Source organism: Leguminivora glycinivorella, chromosome 10, assembly GCF_023078275.1.
Source record: "Leguminivora glycinivorella isolate SPB_JAAS2020 chromosome 10, LegGlyc_1.1, whole genome shotgun sequence".
Taxonomy (NCBI): domain Eukaryota; kingdom Metazoa; phylum Arthropoda; class Insecta; order Lepidoptera; family Tortricidae; genus Leguminivora; species Leguminivora glycinivorella.
This window is the reverse complement of record NC_062980.1, coordinates 4,027,779-4,045,970: the sequence shown is the minus strand read 5'-3', so window position 1 is coordinate 4,045,970 and position 18,192 is coordinate 4,027,779. Positions and strand designations below refer to the sequence as shown.

General features: G+C 42.9%; 2 protein-coding genes across 3 annotated transcripts in view; one reads left to right on the top strand and one right to left on the bottom strand.

Moving 5' to 3' along the window:
- LOC125230647 (inosine-uridine preferring nucleoside hydrolase-like) overlaps positions 1 to 12,889 on the top strand; it is a 28,264-nt gene extending 15,375 nt beyond the window's left edge. The window contains exons 4-8 of one of the 2 annotated variants that reach the window (XM_048135875.1): positions 8,269 to 8,437; positions 8,875 to 8,991; positions 9,432 to 9,565; positions 11,172 to 11,358; positions 12,674 to 12,889. In XM_048135875.1, coding sequence (XP_047991832.1) covers positions 8,269 to 8,437; positions 8,875 to 8,991; positions 9,432 to 9,565; positions 11,172 to 11,358; positions 12,674 to 12,807 — 741 coding nt within the window. In that variant the 3' untranslated portion in view covers positions 12,808 to 12,889. The remainder of the gene's footprint in view (positions 1 to 8,268; positions 8,438 to 8,874; positions 8,992 to 9,431; positions 9,566 to 11,171; positions 11,359 to 12,673) is intronic. The other variant, XM_048135876.1, reaches the window with a different exon arrangement.
- Positions 1 to 17,721, bottom strand: part of LOC125230334 (von Willebrand factor A domain-containing protein 8-like) — a 99,245-nt gene extending 81,524 nt beyond the window's left edge. The window contains exons 1-5 of the mRNA XM_048135465.1: positions 17,402 to 17,721; positions 17,065 to 17,188; positions 15,335 to 15,470; positions 14,295 to 14,462; positions 13,271 to 13,435 (exon numbers count right to left, since the gene is read on the bottom strand). Coding sequence (XP_047991422.1) covers positions 13,271 to 13,435; positions 14,295 to 14,462; positions 15,335 to 15,470; positions 17,065 to 17,188; positions 17,402 to 17,585 — 777 coding nt within the window. The 5' untranslated portion in view covers positions 17,586 to 17,721. The remainder of the gene's footprint in view (positions 1 to 13,270; positions 13,436 to 14,294; positions 14,463 to 15,334; positions 15,471 to 17,064; positions 17,189 to 17,401) is intronic.
- Between the last annotated feature and the right edge of the window lie 471 nt (positions 17,722 to 18,192).

The following is an 18,192-nucleotide window of genomic DNA, read 5'->3' as shown; positions in this document are numbered from 1 at the left end:
CGTAAACTGACATTACGGCACTCAAAAGTTCCCTTTTAGTGGGCGATCGCTCGTACCTTTTCACGTCGTCTGGCACTCGTAGCATTTTCGTGTTGTACCCCAGCGTATCCGTCTCTGGGTCCCACGTCATTCCGAGGACGGTCTGTTGCTTTTCTCCGAGATGAGAAGGTCCCGTCGCTCGCTCCTCCGGATCGATGTTTCGCATTAACAACTCGCTGTTGCTAGCGTAGCTGCGCAGCCGAAAGCTAGCCTCCGCGTGTGCTAGTCTCACCTGTGTCGCTGTTGATATGAGTTCCCGTTCTGTCTCATATGATGCCACATAATCGTCCATGTAGTGATTATTATGGATATCGTAGACCGCGTCCGGATAGCGATCCTTGTTGTCCGTCGCATTCCTATTCCGCACCGAGTGTGCGAGAAAAGGAGAAGAGATGTTACCGAAACATACCCGGTTTAGCTGGTACGTCCACGGTGTCACGTCACGCCGCGATCCCCTCCAGATGAAGAGCTGACTATGCCGATCCTCTCTTCGCAGCTGTATTTGAAGGAACATTTCCTGTATGTCCGCGGTGACGGCGAATTCCCACTCACGGAATCGAAGTAGTATCCCCAGCAGGCTCTGTAGTAAATCCGGTCCCGCGAGGATGAAATCGTTCAATGCACATCCCTGACTTTTCGCGGCGCAATCGAATACAGCGCGATACTTTCCTTTATTTAAATTGTAGACGCTGAAATGGGGCAGAAACCACATCCGATCTGACTGCGGTGGTTCCATGATGCGCTCTGCGTACCCCTTTTCCAGAAGCTTGTGTATCTGTGCTTGATACTCGTTGGCGAAGTCAGGATCTCTCGACATGCGGGCTTCTAGATTGCGTAATCTCGCCTTCGCCATGTTGAAACTCGGTGGCAGCTTTATGTCGTCGGCAGCCCATAGTTGGCCGACTTCGTATCTCTGTCCTACCTTTTTTACTGTTCGTTCGAATGTATCGATCGCTCGCTGGTCGTCGGGTCGAATGTTGTCCTTTGCCGTTATGCCAAGCGCCTCGACTGCCCAGTGTTTCTTGACCTGCTCCACGAGATCACTGTCGTCACTGTGGCAGTGCATCACGACCTGCTCGTTATTTGGTACATACCTCGGCATTCGCCCGAAGAAAACCCATCCTAACGAGGTTTTAACTGCGCACGGCTCGTCCTCGCCGCCCTGCCTCACCTCCGTCGGGTTTATAAGATGACTGAAGTCTCCGCCTATTAACATCTGCGGCACGCCCATGCCCGTGTAGCACTCGTCGCCCAAGTCCGCCAGATGTTCGTATTCCAATAGACGCTTCTTATTTAATGACTGCGAGCGTATCCCTAGTCCGTCTACCGTTTTTAGGGATATATCGTATGTCAAGCCGCCACGAGCGGGGCTTACTTTAGCCTTGACCGTCTGTGTCACTGAGCTAAGTTTCAACCGCTGAATACCTCTTATGCATAGCGGCTCGTCTTGACCGACCGCGCCGATCTCGTCCGCGACGTCCTGGTCGATCATTGACAAGGTGGATCCATCGTCAAGGAAAGCGAAGATATGCGCCGTTCCCTTTGGACCTGATACGGTTACGGGTAGTACCTTTAGCAGCACGCTGTAGTCCGGTGTTGACGACACGTACACGCGGGCGTCGTTCTCGTCGTCCGCAGCTCGCGGCTCCGTCGTGTCCGCTGGCTCGGCCGATGACGTCACTGCTGACGATGTAGGTACTGACCTGATTTCTTGTGTTAGCACCATAGCCGTATCCTCACGCACTTCCTGCGGCGAGTCCGCATGAAGCAGTCGATGGTGTACGTGAGGACAGCCTGCAACGCCGCACGCTTTGGCCTTGCATTGTGTTTTCATATGCTTCGCGTCGATACAGCGATAGCATATACGATTTAATTTCGCCCACTCCCATCTAGCGCCCACGGATTGGGCGGCTAACTTGCGGCAGTCCGGCGTCAGGTGACCGCCACCGCAGAACAGGCACGTCGTCGAACGGGATGTTGTGGCTTGACGTGTCGCGTACGTCACTTTCTGCACCTCGTGTTGACGTCCTGTGGGAGCTCTCGGCGGGTTGTGCGTTGCGGATATTTTCACGCGAGCGCCGGCTGCGCGCGCGTGCGGCACTGATAACGGCGCCTGCGCTCGCCTCGGGGCGGCGCGGGCGTGACAGAAGGACATCTCCTGTTCGCTCTCCTCCATGAGGAAATCCGCCAACTGCAGAATCTCCGGGTCCTTGCTGTCTCGATGTTTCTTCGCGTAGTCGCACCATCTGCTTCGAAGATGTGGCGACAACCTGTCCGTAACCTCTCTGATGAGCATGGGGTTATCGGCATAGTGCCTTCGATCGATATCCATAACTGTAGATACCACGTTCATTATTTTTATCGCGAAAGTGTTGAGGTCGTTCGCGGTAGGCCCCAACTGCGGCAACTTTCGCAGGTCGTCAATCGCCTTGTCTAACAATACCTCGCTGCGTCCAAACTGCTTTTTCAGTATTCTCACGATCATATCGGGTCTGGTGGCTGTCGATAACACGTGAGACACACACGTCTTTGCGTCCCCGCGTAAAGCCATCCTGAGCCGCGCCACGTTCTCGTAGTCAGTAAACTTATACCGCTTCGATGTCTCTGCGTAGGTATTGTAGAAACTTCTCCACTCGCTGACGTCTCCGTAGAAATGCGGCAGCTCGAATATATCCTTCGGGGCTGGACGGGCCGCCATCTGCATCCTCTCGAACAGGTGCAGCATGGACTCTGCTACAGTACCTTCGGTGGCGCGCGTGTGCGCCGTGCGCGGAGTACGCGCGTCCAGCTGTGGCGACGTCGATCGCTCGCGACGCGCCGGCGGCGTCGTCGATCGCCTGCGTCGCTCCGGTGGCGATATCGATCGCCTACGCGACTCCGACGGCGGCGATATCGATCGCCGATATACCTGGCGGTCCGGTGAGAGGCCTCGAATATGCCGCTCCGCCTGCGCAGGTCGTCTCGGAGTCTCGTACTTGGGTAGAGGTTCGTCGGTTAACCTCTTACAAATGGGTTTTGACGTCGCGTCTCGCGAGTTCTCTAGCCATTCGTCTAATCGATCTTGATTCGAATTCCGCACGCTACCAGCAGATTCGTGCTCGTCTGCGCTATCCGCATTAGCGCGGATCTGCAGTTTTCTGGCGTCTAGCCGTTTACGTACCATGTCCGCTTCTAGCTGCAACTCCCTCCGGGATATCTCCGCTAGCCGTTCGCTGGCCTCGAGCTCCGCCTGAGACAGCTGCGCTTCTATCACAGTGCGACTGCTCGCATGTGATCTGACGGACTGAGCTTTAATAATTGGTTTATTTACCTCCTTGGTAGTTTCCTGCAGCGACTTTCGTTTCTCGGTAGTTCTGTCTATGACGGCAGCCTTGGGATGTCTAGCTGGGATCGGCGTGGGTCTGGAACGACGCCGTAACCGCTTGGCTAAATCCCTTCGCCATAGCAATGTCGTGTCGTAGGACGGTGACCTCGGTGTCTCTACGGTTAATCCATACCTGAGCGTGCTGTTAGCTGTCGCCGCGCCCATCGGTTGCGCGCCGGCGACGCTAAGCCCTTCCGTTACGCCAGCGGGTCCGGAGGGAGGTGAGGAGGGCGCGCCGCGTCGGCGCCCATCGCCCTCTCAGCGCTTGCGCGTGCGGCCTCTCGTTCGCGGGCCGCCGACGCGCCTTCGTCGAGTAGTTGCTGCCTCTCCTCTTCGCTCGTCACTGACGCAGCTCGGTTGGACCTGGACCTTGTCCTTACCATCCTGTCGTCGCTCATGACAGGTACGTCGCTGTAGACCCGTAGTCCGCACGAAGATCCGGCTCGAAGGACCAGAAACTGTTGCAGACCGCGTCCGCAAAGCTTCCTATCGACGGCTCGAAGTGGAGAGAATGTGCTGGAGCTCGTGCGACTCACTCTTTCGTCCCGGGCCTGTACCTTGAGCTTCGATGTCGTCCTCAGCAATCAACCGTACCGATTATGATTTTGGATTAAACTAACTAAAAAACGAATCAAATCAAATGGTTTATATTTACAAAAATCAACGACTCTAATTTTAACGCGGTTATAAAAATACTCCTAAGCTAATATCCTAACTTGATCCTAACGAAACGCTCGGTACGGACGATACGTCGCGATGCTGTCGTTTTCTGCTGCTGCCGCTACCCGTCGTGGAGGGTGGCTGGCTGCTGGCTGTAGGCTGCTAGCTGCTGGCTGTAGGCTGCTAGCTGCTGGCTGTAGGCTGCTGGCTGCTGGCTGTAGGCTGCTTGTAGTAGGCTGCTGGCTGCTGGTTTTCCTTGGAGGCTGCTGGTTCTTCTTGTTCCGGTCGAATTCGAATGCCCCATACCGAGCGATCGTTCCTTTTATACCCCTTTTCAGAATGCGCCTACGCTTCACGGAAAGAAACATTTCAATTTATTCGCCCAATCACGACTCGGCTGAGCGCGAGGCTCCGTGCGATAGAGAGGTAAATAATTGCGCCCGATAGGCGACGGATGGCGCGTCGTGATTGGTCGAACGCGTTACGGCGCTCGATTACGTGAATTTAACGCTATCATTTTTCGTTCAAATCCTAATTACTTATAAACTAATTAGGCTATCGCTTCGAAATTACGTAACAATGCACCTGACACTAGGGTCATTCACCTCGAGTGGAATGCACCTGCGTTTGTTTACGTTTTTACACAATAGAAGAGGTGATTAGCCGTCCGGGCCATACAATAGACTGGTTTCTCAGCTTGCCTTGAGCTCCATTGTTATCGATAACAGTATATTACTATGGAAATGTAGGTTATCGTGTTACGTAAGTTCCCAGCTACGTTTTAAAACTATTTACATCTTCATATGTCTTATAGTTATCGAGTTATTGGCTTAGATTCGAGTAATCCTAAGGCAATTTTCGGGTGAAAGGAAAATGATTTCGGAACTTTAAGGAAATATTTTTAGCCAATCAGAGGAGAGTTCGGTTTTCTCGCTCTAAGCCTCTCACGTTAGTGCTTATTGGCTATTAATCGTAGTCCAATGGACAGTCTGAGTTTAGATTGAACTTTGGACTCGGTTTCCGCGACTTGGGAAGGAAGGAATATGGGAATTGCCTGCTATCGAATACATCACATATGAGTCTTATTATCATACTTAATAATCGGAATTGACAAAATTAACTTAACTAACGCAGTTCTACCCGTTTCCTACCTACGAAATAATCTTTATTACGAATACAGTCTTAATCGAATTCTTATGCTATTTTACATATATTTCGACGCGTCGCTAACAGTACTAATAGTACAAAATACACGACTCCCTACACTGTACTAGACCAAACTATTTCCAAATGATTCTGCTCTTTTAGTACATTTAGTCCACTCACACACGCGCAACTGAATGGGAGCAGGCAGCAGCAGAGAGACAATGACAGCAAAGCGATCCGTGTGATCCAACCGGCATATTAATATACTAGCTTGTACCCGCGGCTTCGCCCGCGTACTAAAAGAATTATTCAAACGTATACAAACATTAAGATTTTCATTTGGATCCGTAGGTTTCTATGTAGGTACATTTGTCTGCGATTATTTAGATAACACATATAACTATTTTTGTAAAGAAATGCTTGCAAATATTGTAGAAATGTTACACAGCGACCACGGCGTAGGTAGTGGGTACGAATAGGTATGTATTCTATATACACTCTGGGGAAACTTCATACAACCCACATAGCCAGTATCTATGGTCAGTGGGTAAAAAGTACTACTAAGTAACCCTATCCCTATCCCTATCCCTATCCCGATCCCGATCCCGATCCCGATCCCGATCCCGATCCCGATCCCGATCCCGATCCCGATCCCGATGCCGATCCCTATCCCCTCCCATCCCCTGTCACTGTCAAATGATCATGTTAGGAGGTCAACTTTGAAAAATCTTTTCTTAGTGCACCTCTAAGGAAATCACGTGTGTCAATTCGAAATCTCTTGAACCAGAAGCAAACATAAAAACTAAATCCAATCCATTTTAGTTAAGTTTAGTTTTTAATTTAATTTTAAGTTGCTTTTATTATTATTTTTTAGAGTTAGATATTATTTATTTGTTATTTAAGTTTTATGTCCAATAAATATTTAAAACTAAATGCATATGATAATTTTGATATTTAAACCGCATTGCACCATAACAGTGGAGAAGGTATTTCACTTCCGCCTCGTTAGATTTTAAAAGCGTTGTATTTATCGAGATCAGCGACCCGATAAACCATAAAAACGATACCCATATTGGTTTTTTGACTTTATCAACCCCTTTTCACCCTTTTAGGGGTTAAATTTTCAAAAAACCTGAAACACGTATTTAGGAATCCTGTAAAGTTTCGAATAAAACGGTCAAACTAATCTTGTTTCCCTATACAAACTCTGAACCCCCATATCACCCCCTTCGGACATGAATTTTGAAAAATCCTTTCTTAGTGCTCCTCTACTCCATATAAAGAACCTACGTGCCAAATTATAGATCTCTAGGACCAGCGGTTTCGACTGTGCGTTGATATGTCAGTCAGTTTCTTCATTTATATATATTTTTTATATTTAAACCCCATTGCACCACAACAGGGGAGAAGGTATATCACTTCCGCCTTGTTAGATTTTAAAATCGTTGTATTTATCGTGATCAGTGACCCGATAAACCATAAAAACGATACCCATATTGGTTTTTTCACTTTATCACCCCCTTTTCACCCTTTTAGGGGTTACATTTTCAAAAAACCTGAAACACGTATTTAGTCATATGCTTTTAGGAATCCTCCTGTGAAGTTTCGAATAGAACAGTCAAACTAATCTTGTTTCCCCATACAAACTTTGAACCCCCATTTTACCCCCTTAGGAGGTGAATTTTGAAAAATTCTTTCTTAGTGCTCCTCTTCACTATATAAGGAACCTACGTGCTAAATTTGAAATCACTAGAAACAGCGGTTTCGACTGTGCGTTGATATGTCCGTCAGTTTGTTCTTTTGTATTTTTTTTAAATATTTTAACCCCATTGCACCACAACAGGGGAGAAAGTATATCACTTCCGCCTCGTTAGATTTTAAAAGCGTTGTATTTATCGTGACCAGCGACCCGATAAACCATAAAAACGATACCCATATTGGTTTTTTGACTTTATCACCCCCTTTTCACCCTTTTAGGGGTTAAATTTTCAAAAAACCTGAAACACGTATTTAGTCATATGCCTTTAGGAATCCTCCTGTGAAGTTTCGAATAGAACAGTCAAACTAATCTTGTTTCCCCATACAAACTTTGAACCCCCATTTCACCCCCTTAGGAGGTGAATTTTGAAAAATCCTTTCTTAGTGCTCCTCTGCACTATATAAGGAACCCACGTGCCAAATTTGGAATCTCTAGGACCAGCGGTTTCGGCTGTGCGTTGATATGTCAGTCAGTCAGTCAGTCAGTCAGTCAGCTTCTTCTTTTATATATTTAGATTATGCTTTCAATTTTATCACTTATCCACGAGGATTCTTCTCTCACACTGACATACTTTCCAAAGCGTGACGGATACTTTATCCACATAGAAGCATAATACGCCGCGTCGGCAGATCCGAGAGCGCACGAAAAGGGTCGATCAGCTCTCGGCTAGTACGAGCGAGCCATCAGATAATATCCTCCGTTTACTTCGTTACTGTACGCCATATACTCAGTTTGTCTCTCGGTGTAATACTGAATTTGAGCACCAGCGGTTGAAAAACCTGGATGCTAAGCGCCATATCCGAAAGACGCCTAAGCCACGTATACCCGACCCGCAACTTGTCTGAACAGCTCCACTGTGCGTGTGACCGCATCTTCAAGACCCAGTTTGGATTTGCGAGCAACATCAGAGCATTCCATTATCCAGAGAATAATGGTTGATGGAGTCGCTTTTGTCGGATACGACAAGGAAGTAGTTAGTAGTAGTAATACTGTACTAAATGTACTAAAGAGACTTTCTTGCCGGTCCCATAGTGGATAACCCCTTCCAACTGAGGGGGGACGGAAATCTTCTCGAGGCTGAGGCGTAGGGTTAGAGCCGGTGTAGCTGAGTAGAGCGCATTGTAATATGCCTACTTGGAAATAAATATTTCATTTCATTTCAAAGGAACGATCTTTTCAATCTGCGAGCAAGCACAACTCTAGATTATTCTCTAATTTATCTATGCTGTATCTTACTGTCCAAGTACGAGCGAAAGAAATCGTACCTACTTTTTTACTAAGATTTATGAAATTGTCTCAGGTCCCAATATATCGTGGCAGCAAGTCCTCCCTAGTGATGTCAGTGCCGGCGGGAGACTGGTTCGGAGTAGACGGCCTGGGCGACAACGTAAACGAGCCCATTGAGCCCATTGAAGCCCACTCTAAGCATGCAGCTTTGGGGATTATAAAGCTGGTTAATAAACATCCAGGTAACTTAAAACAGTTATAACTTATAACCAAGTTTGTAAAGGGAAAAAAGATTATGATTCAGTATAGCGTAGTGTAACAAAACTTAACGGAAAATCATAATATCGATGATACAAGTCGAATTTGTTCGAACAACAAGGTCAAACTTGTTAAAAGATATTTGATTGAATCAGCCTAACATATGTTAAAACAATATGTGTCATGTTGCTTTTATAAAATCGACTTGTTGATTCAAATATATTGTTGATTCAAATGACGAGTAACTTGTAGAATGTACTAGTTACACTTAACAAAATCTAACTTGCTTGTTTGTTGTTTGCTCTTTAGCACGTAGGCGCTATTTTGACCAAAAAACTTGTTGAACGAACATGAAACTGGTTTTTTCTCTCAAAGTAGGATTATCAGAAGCTATAATATTCCTCGGATATTTTTTTTTTAGGAGAAATAACATTAGCTGCTATCGGCTCACTAACTAATGTAGCTCTGGCGATACAATTGGAACCAGAATTGATTAGCCGGCTCTCGCATCTCTACGTGGGGGCAGGACACGTTTACAGTAAGTAGATACACTGAATGAAATCAGGACTATCCTATTATGGGCCCAATAGACTTCCCCTTATTTTATAGGCCCCAATAGACCCTAGCTAGACCGAGACCACACCTAGGACAATGACGATCAAATATATAAAAGAGGCGCGTCCCTACGCCCAGTCATAGGGTCGCAGTTATAAGGTAGGTGAAAGCGTACCATGCTTGTATGGATGTGATATGACGGGTCGACTGGTCGCGTTTTTGACAAGCGGTAACTGTGAGGTAAGCGAGAGCGGGTGGGCGGCACTTTCGGCGGGACGCGGAAGTGGCCATATTATACGATAATACTTTTTATTATACTGTGCCGAGACAGCACACGCGTTTTCCTCCAGTTTTCCAAGGCGCGTCTAAATTGGCCCTTTATTTTGACTTGGTGTAGATTTGATTCGTTTTTAATAATTTCAGGTGAATCAGAGCCAACTCCAGAGTTCAACGCAGAACAAGACGCGGAAGCATACCATGTGATCATGCAAAACGCTACCCCGGATAAAGTGACGATCCTACCTTTTTCACAAGTTGGAACTAAAAATATAACCCGAGTAAGTTTGGAATAATATGTGGCTCTCCTTCACAGTAGAGTGCTGCTTCTCTGACGAATAGCCACATTGCAATTATATGCCTATGTTATGTGTATTAAACATAGGTATGTTTATTCATTTTATTTACACCCAAGTCGGGTTTTAAATATCAAAAAGGAAGAAAACACGGTAATAATTATAAATAAATAAATAAATATTGGGGACACCTTACACAGATCAACTTAGCCCCAAACTAGGCATAGCTTGTACTATGGGTGCTAAGCGACGATATACATACTTAAATAGATAAATACATACATATACATAGAAAACATCCATGACTCAGGAACAAATATCTGTGCTCATCACACAAATAAATGCCCTTACCGGGATTCGAACCCAGGACCGCGGCTTAGCAGGCAGGGTCACTACCGACTGAGCCAGACCGGTCGTAAATAATCTTAGTAAGTAGGTGAACAGGTTATCCATATCGGACCATATCGCTGTTGGAATGAGACCAAGTGCGTTTTCACATTATCCGATCCGATATCGGATGTAGGACCGATATCACATATATTTAAGCCGCCATCTCTGGTTTTGGCTTTTGAAATCCTTCCTGCATCCGATATCGGATCGGATAATGTGAAAATGCTCTAACGCTGTAAATAGTCGCAGTACCTAAGTATACATTTGTTCACTCGGCAATGCTACGAGTAGATAACCCTGAAATCCGCCAAGCGATTCCATACATTTTCCATGAATGAATGAATGAATGAATTGAATGAATGAATGAATGAATGAATGAATTATTTTATTGCGATAAACATGGTATACATCAGGTGGTACATTATTATTTTTGAGTAGCAATACGTGTTTAGCCACAAATGGCATGCAAAATTATATCTTAACCTACAGTAAAATTAAAATTAAATAAATAAATATTAGGCCATTTTTATAAATAGAAAATGTCTATGTGAATAACTCTGTAACGAGTTCTATTATGATTATAACCTCCATATGCGGTGTCATGGTACACTAGTTAGTAGTTATTCAGCCCTCATCAAGACATCAAGGGAACCTATCCCAGCGTTTTGTGGCTGTCTGGCGAGAGTAAATCCATACTAATATTATAAATGGGAAGGTGTATTTGTCTGCTAAACAAGCAAGCGTCCTTCACGGCAAAACGGAGCGACGAATTGTCGTGATTTTTAAGTGGAAATAGTTGAAGGGATGGAGAGTGACATAGGCTACTTTTGTCTCTTTCTAACGCGAGCGAAGCTGCGGGCAAAAGCTAGTAAGCTATATTTTAATCGATGGCGAAGTGCCATGAACTCCTAAGTACGAAAACCTAAGTAGTTGGGAGTTCATGCACTTCACCGTCGTAATGTGTTTTTCAGTAGAGATGTTGTTTTTTTTACGCACTAGTGCGAGAAGTGGTTCATTATATGCCAGGTCGAAACTTCGGAGGCTCATCTGTACTGAAAAACGTCGTACGATACACGTGCGAAAAGGAAATTCGTAACTCGTGTCGATTTAGAACACTCCCTTCGATCGTGTTTTAATTTATCGCCACTCGTTTCGAACATCCTTTTTTACGCACTTGTATCGTAATGTACTATTATTTCAGCAATGGCGAGAGGAAGTTCTAGGAGCCATACAAACAAAAATAATGACGTCTCTAAACCAATTCGAAAGGATATCCTTACAGTACGCGAATTATTGGTCGCTGTTGGACCCTATTGTGTTGGGCGTGCTATTAAACGATACCATAGTCGGGGATGTCAAATATTCCCAGAATAGCATCGTTTTGTGCGGTAAGTTATCAATTTATCATCTTATTTTCGTTAATCCTACTTTTTGCCACGATTCATGAGAGTGTACGGTTTGCTTGGCAACTAAACCAGAATTCGTTTTTACGTAGTATACTATACTAGTAAGAGTACTAGGTACTAGTTTATTAAAACTTATTAGTACTAGTTTTTACGACAACTAATACAATCTGATCAACCCAGAAAGTAAACTAGGCCTGGAATTCTGGCCATGTTTTCCTTCACCGAAATGCGGCTGACAAATATGGAATTACATTTCATACTGATTTACATAATTATGAAAAAAAAGTAGATGCAATGCAATTTTAAAGTCATACAACTACAAAAAGGTACTTTATATAGACAGATTTTTTGTCGTTAATATTTTTTTAAATACAAAAAAAATTGAAAACGCCACGTAGTACACATTTTTTTATGAAAAATTCATAGTTGCGTATTATTTTTAACCGACTTCAAAAAAGGAGGAGGTTCTCAATTCGACTGAATGTTTTTTTTTTTTAATTTTTTTTTTATTTTTTTTTTGTATGTATGTTACTCGATATCTCCGAGAATCGTGGACCGATTTTCAAAATTATTTTTTTTGATCGAACCGGTATAACCCCGAGATGGTCCTATTGGCACCAAGTCAGGGTCTGATGATGGGATCCTGGAGAAATCGAGGGAACTCTTCAAATGTTATAGGCACATGTAATGTTTTTAGTCTATTTTTCAAAGGTACACCAGTATTTACGTCTGATGGTAATAATTTTATGTGGCTGAGCTGATGATGGAAGGTCAACTCCTCAATGGTTAGGAGTTAAAGGATAATTCTTTCACTACTGTACATGTATTCGGACTGATACATATAATATCACTAGGAACCACTAAAAATCAACAAATAAATAAACTTTTTAACAAAAAATAAAACCGCCTTCAAAAATAAGCGCGTTACAAAACACGGAGAAACTAAAAAGCCAAAAATAATAAACCTTTCAATTCAGATTTCTTATCGTATTGCAATAAGCTAAACATCCAAATTATAAACAAATCAATTATTTTTGGAGTCGGTACCAGCCTGTGTATGGTTGGGTGGGGCAAACAGGCAATAGCAAGGCGACGAATAGGTCTGGTACCGACTACAAAAATAATTGATTTGTTTATAATTTGGATGTTTAGCTTATTGCAATACGATAAGAAATCTGAATTGAAAGGTTTATTATTTTTGGCTTTTTAGTTTCTCCGTGTTTTGTAACGCGCTTATTTTTGAAGGCGGTTTTATTTTTTGTTAAAAAGTTTTATAAAATCAGATTACTGTTTTCAGGTCAAGAAAGAGGCATTAACACCAACAGTTTTACAACAAAAGAGGAAGCGAATGTGAAAGTCATCAACCGGATTTTTCAAGACGACTTTAAAAAATTACTTCTAACTATTTTTTCTGCAGAATTATACAATTAAAAAAAAACTCGTAGCTGTACCTATAAGAATTTTAGACTGTGATTATAACAATACGAAAAAATATCTTTGTCTTCTTGGCCTGTAAGCATGAGTTACGTTATCGCGCGACTTCACAAATCAAGCGCGATTTCAAATATGGACTCGCGCGCGAGAAAGCATGCTAATTTGTCTGAAGCTCAGTTAACACTTCATTTATTTATTTAGATACAAGTACGTATAGTTCCTACGTTATTAAGTTCAAAGAGATTTAAATCGTGAATGCCGTCAGTCACCCTACCCTACCACTGCGAAGACAGTAACGGCCCAGCCACGACATTGGTCTAAGCGCGGCAGCGGTGAGCGGCAGACATACGTGCGAATGAAAAGTCCCATCGCTGTGTCTCGCTCCAATGTATGGCCGCCGCTCACCGCTGTCGCGCTTGTTATGGCCCATAATATTTACATAATAGAATAAGGAACTCACCCCAAACCCGATGGTGACGACGTCTCTCGCTTGGAACCTCGAGCGCAGCGGAGGGTCCAGAGGCTGCCCGCTGTACCGAGGCACCGGCAAGCCTAGTGCGATCACTCGGAAGTTCTCATCCACTCGAACTAGACGCCATTTTGAAAGTTCTTCTTCCCCGTGTTCCTAGAAAGTAAGAAAGGGTTTTTGTGGTACAAAGCCAGTCTAACGTCAGCGGTAACGTTGTAGCAACAATGAAATTGAAACCTAGAGTTGCAAGCATCCACACTCTATTGTGACTACTTAATAAAAAAAAAAACTTTATTCAGACCAAAGTCCATACAGTGAGCAAATACATTTTTAAAAACTTATTCTAATACAATACAAATACTCTTTATTGCACACCTCAATACAGGAAACAATGTAGTACCTAAGTATACACAACAACTTAAGAGGTAAAACAAGAGGCGGTCTTATCGCTACAGAGCGATCTCTTCCAGACAACCTAGGTAGTGGAGAATAATAAATTTAACCTTCTTCTTCTACTTCCTTTTCTTCTTTTCTTCTTCTTTTTCTTATACTTAAGTTCTTCTTCTTCCTATCTCATCTCGGCATATTTGCCACAGCTCATGAGGGCCTGGCAACTAATCCCAGTACAATAACAACTAGTGCAAGCGCGGATCCAGCTTCGTGCCCAGGGGGGGGGGGGCACGTGGTAAAGACCCGGGGCCCCAGAAGGGGTCACGTAGTCTATTTGTATGGCCAACTTAGGCTCAGGGTCCCTGGATCCGCGCATGAACTAGTGACGTTGTAAGTATTGTGGGCACTGGGCAATCCTACTTTTGACAGAAGTAACATAGTGGGTAGCTCCGATCTCGCCACGGTGACGTCGCCGGCAAACGCACCGCACGCGAGCAGCCGACATTGAGTTACATTGCGCCGCGCGAAGGTCGTCACCACTGAATGGGCCGCGAATGCTTGTAGCTCGGCGAAAGAATCGCGGAGTGAACCACCCATGCTATTACTAAACTATGGATTAGGTTACCTTCAACAGTTTGTCATATCTGGCTGCAGGCACCAAGAATCTTCCATCTTCTAGGTGCATCTCCCTGTTTTCTAATAGATTATTTAACACTGGCAACACATTGCGTTCCGCTTTCTCTATGCCTTCGAGCACCAGCACTCGGCCTTCGACTGCTGCGCGGACGGCACTCTAGGAAATAAAGGTAGGAGGTTAGGTTTTGCTTACGACAATTTTACCATGTTTAGAATTAAGTATTAGATATTATTATATTCCTGTCGTGGATGACTGTGGCAAGAGACAGGAACCAGTGGCGGACTTTGGAGGAGGCCTTCGTCAAAGGACGAGTTGGAGTTGCCGATGTAAATGAGTAAAAAAATATAGTTAAATGAAACTTCAATAATAAAGGCTATTTTTATTTTTTATTATATTCCTGTCGGTGAGTAAGGCTGCCAGAGCTTAACGAGGGTTCGGGGTGCTGACGACGGGAGGACTTACGGAACTAATTTGTTCCGTCTATTGTCCTTTGAGTTGTCGGCAACCCGAACCCTCCTTTGAACTTGTACACTTCTTTTTGCTGCGTACTTATACTTAACACAGCAAAAGGGAGTGTACAAGTTTTTAATGGGGTGGCAACGCGCATGTGACATCTTTGAGTTGCAAGCGTCCATGGGTTACGGTGACCGCTTTCCATCAGGCGGAAAAAAAAATTAGTACAACACTACTAAATGCTTTTTCATTTCAAGTTTTTCATTTGTTCTCTTGCTTTCTGTGTCTTGAGCACTTAGCTTTGTCGTCCTTATTAGTCAACCAATTGGAACCCTAGGCTAGGTCACTCTACAACCATGTCAAAATGACAAGCAGTAAGAGATTTTTTACAATCTGATTTATAACGTCACTGTGACATAGTTCTACAGTGGCCTAGGGTTCCAATTGGTTGACTGTACATGTGGACCTATCAAACCACAGAAAAGCCAGTAATTTTGTAGCAATAGTGTTTGTTAGACAAGCATACAGACACAGAGGTTGTCATACAGTGGTTAGATTAACTTCCTGTACTATACCTGATCGAAGTATTTAGCGGTTGACTGCTGTATTTCTCTTCTCTGTTTTAAGTCTGCCTCGGTAGTGTCTCGAGACAGCGCAACATATTCAAGCTCTCTTTGAGTCAGCTCCAAGTATTGCAGGGCTACTTTTCTCCTGTAAATATCAATTTTAACGATATAGATTTAAAAAAGGTGTATACACATATTAATTTATTTATTTATTAAAAAACATATTTACACAACCTTACAGTATAACCAATGCGACACAAAACTTAGACAAACAGAGAAAGAGACAAAAAAAGAGAACATATTTTTTACATGTGGAGCAATCTTTAAGCTAGAGAGTGATAGATCTCACAGTAACCCTTATAAACACTTTTTGAGTAATCAAGTAGTGAGATCTTGGAACAAACTCCCAGAAGACTAAGCTGTAAATAGTTATAGTTTTCGTTCCTTACATGTGTTTATTTCATGCTGCGCATACATGTTTTGGGTGGCATTCTAACTTAAAACCTATGTGTATACTATTTTATATCATGTTGTAAATGTCAGCTGTTTTGTGTGCCTAATAAATAAAATAAAAAATAAAAAAAAAGAAGACGTGGTCTCAGCACAAAATGTGAATCAGTTTAAAAATAGACTAGACAAGCACATCACATCTACAACTCGGCTATGATTACTGTCACAATGATCACTGGATACAGGCTATATCAGTCTCAACTCAACTGCTGCCTGCTTATTAAATAATAAAGTTTAATGTTTTGTTGGCGAATAGTATTTACCAATTTGTCAACTCTCATTTAAATATTATTTGTCTAATTTTATTTTTTTTCCTTGAAATTTTGCAACAAAAAAACCACTTGGGAACAAAGCATTCCTTTGTACCTTGAAATTTTAGAGACCGCCTCAATGTTTAACATTCCACTTTTCATGGTTATGTTTTGGAATTTTGTGCTAGCTCAGATATCAATATTAGTTTGTAAAACAAATAACCATGTGTTATCTGTCATACTACTTAAAAATGCTAATAAAAGTAAGCAATAAAGATAAGATTTAATACCAGGAGAATGGTAATAATCTATATCTAAATTATTTTACTGCTGCACTGTTGCTACACTAAAGAGAAAAAATTCTGTCGGTTACCTACTGCTGTAATAGGCTACTTTCCTACTAGTCAAATCAGCTTCTTTTTAAGAACTGTCAAAACAATTTGCTAATATGAAATACTGAGGAGTGACGTCACGGTCAATTTGACGACCGGTCTGGCGCAGTCGGTAGTGACACTGCCTGCTGCGCCGCGGTCCCGGGTTCGAATCCCGGTAAGGGCATTTATTTGTGTGATGAGCACAGATATTTGTTCCTGAGTCATGGATGTTTTCTATATATATAAGTATTTATATATTATATATATCGTTGTCTGAGTACCCACAACACAAGCCTTCTTGAGCTTACCGTGGGCCTCAGTCAATCTGCAGCAGCATGCAGAAACGTCTGCAAGCGATATTACATATTTTATGGCCCCGGCAAGGCCAAAGGTCGCAGGTTCGAGTTCTGCCAGAGGTGTGAATTCTACCATTTTTCCTTTAATTTAAAAATATATAGGAAACTAGCCTATTGACAAATACCTATTGATTAGATGATTAGATTAGTTTAAATATGCTTAGTGGGCTTAAACATTACATAATACATATAAACTATGGGTAAGTTACACATGTCGTGAAATTACAAAGCAAATACTCAGTACTCACCTACCAGGTCCAGGCCTCCCTAATAGAAACATGTCCTGCCCCAGTGAATCTTTCTGCATCATCCATCTTAGGTTCCTTAAGCTACTCTGAGACAAATACTTTAACTCAGAGTTCTCCACTGCCACTGAAATTATGAAAAATATGAGTTACATCATGAATTATACCGACATTGAAGCCATAGGTTTAACTGTCTTTTACGAAAAATATGAATACATAGACCTAATGAAAAGTATAAGTCCCACCAATGCTCGACAGTTAAGAGACAACAATTTCAAAGAGTTTAATGAACTTTACAAAACTTTTATAGGTACAACAAGGAAATGAACTATCAACTTACAATATTTCCTGGGCACATATTCGATCTTCTTAGGACTTTTGATCTCTTTACTAACATCGCCAATAGTCACTTTTCCTTCACTAGAATAAGCTCTGACAAGATTCGCACTTAAAATAGCATTTCGACCGCTCAAAATACGAATCAAAACATCAATTCGTCTAACCGTTACTGCGGGGTTGTACATGGTTATTTACAAACGACGACAACACAATTAAATAGACTAATATTTATTTACATCACGCTACGCCATGGTAGCAGAGAATGGACGTTGTTTAATATAAATATTAAATATAATCCGCAATAAAAATCTGCAAGTCCAAAGTCTCTAAGTAGGTCACGTCACGTTGAAGTGACATTGTTGACATTTCACAGCTGATTGGAAAACTGTTCCGTACATTGCTTTGCACGCCAGAAAGTTTTTATTATACCAGGGGCGGCTCACTCCGCGATTCTATCGCCGCGCTACAAGTACATGCTGGCGGCCGCGAGTTCGCGGCCTAATCAGGGGTGGCGCGTGTTCTCACGGAACGCACGTTCGCACTTTCTAATGTTACTTTACGTCGCGAGTTTTTTTAAAGTTCATATGCGACGTCCGCGTGTGGAATGGCTAATAATGCTTAGTTAAATAGATATCATGAATCAAATAAATACCATAGGACATGTTTACACAGATCTACTATTGATTAAGTCCCCCGAAAAGATTCAATAAAGCTTGTGATGTTGGAACAAACAAAAATATATAAATACTATATATATGTATATACCTAGAAACTACCCAAGACTTGAATATA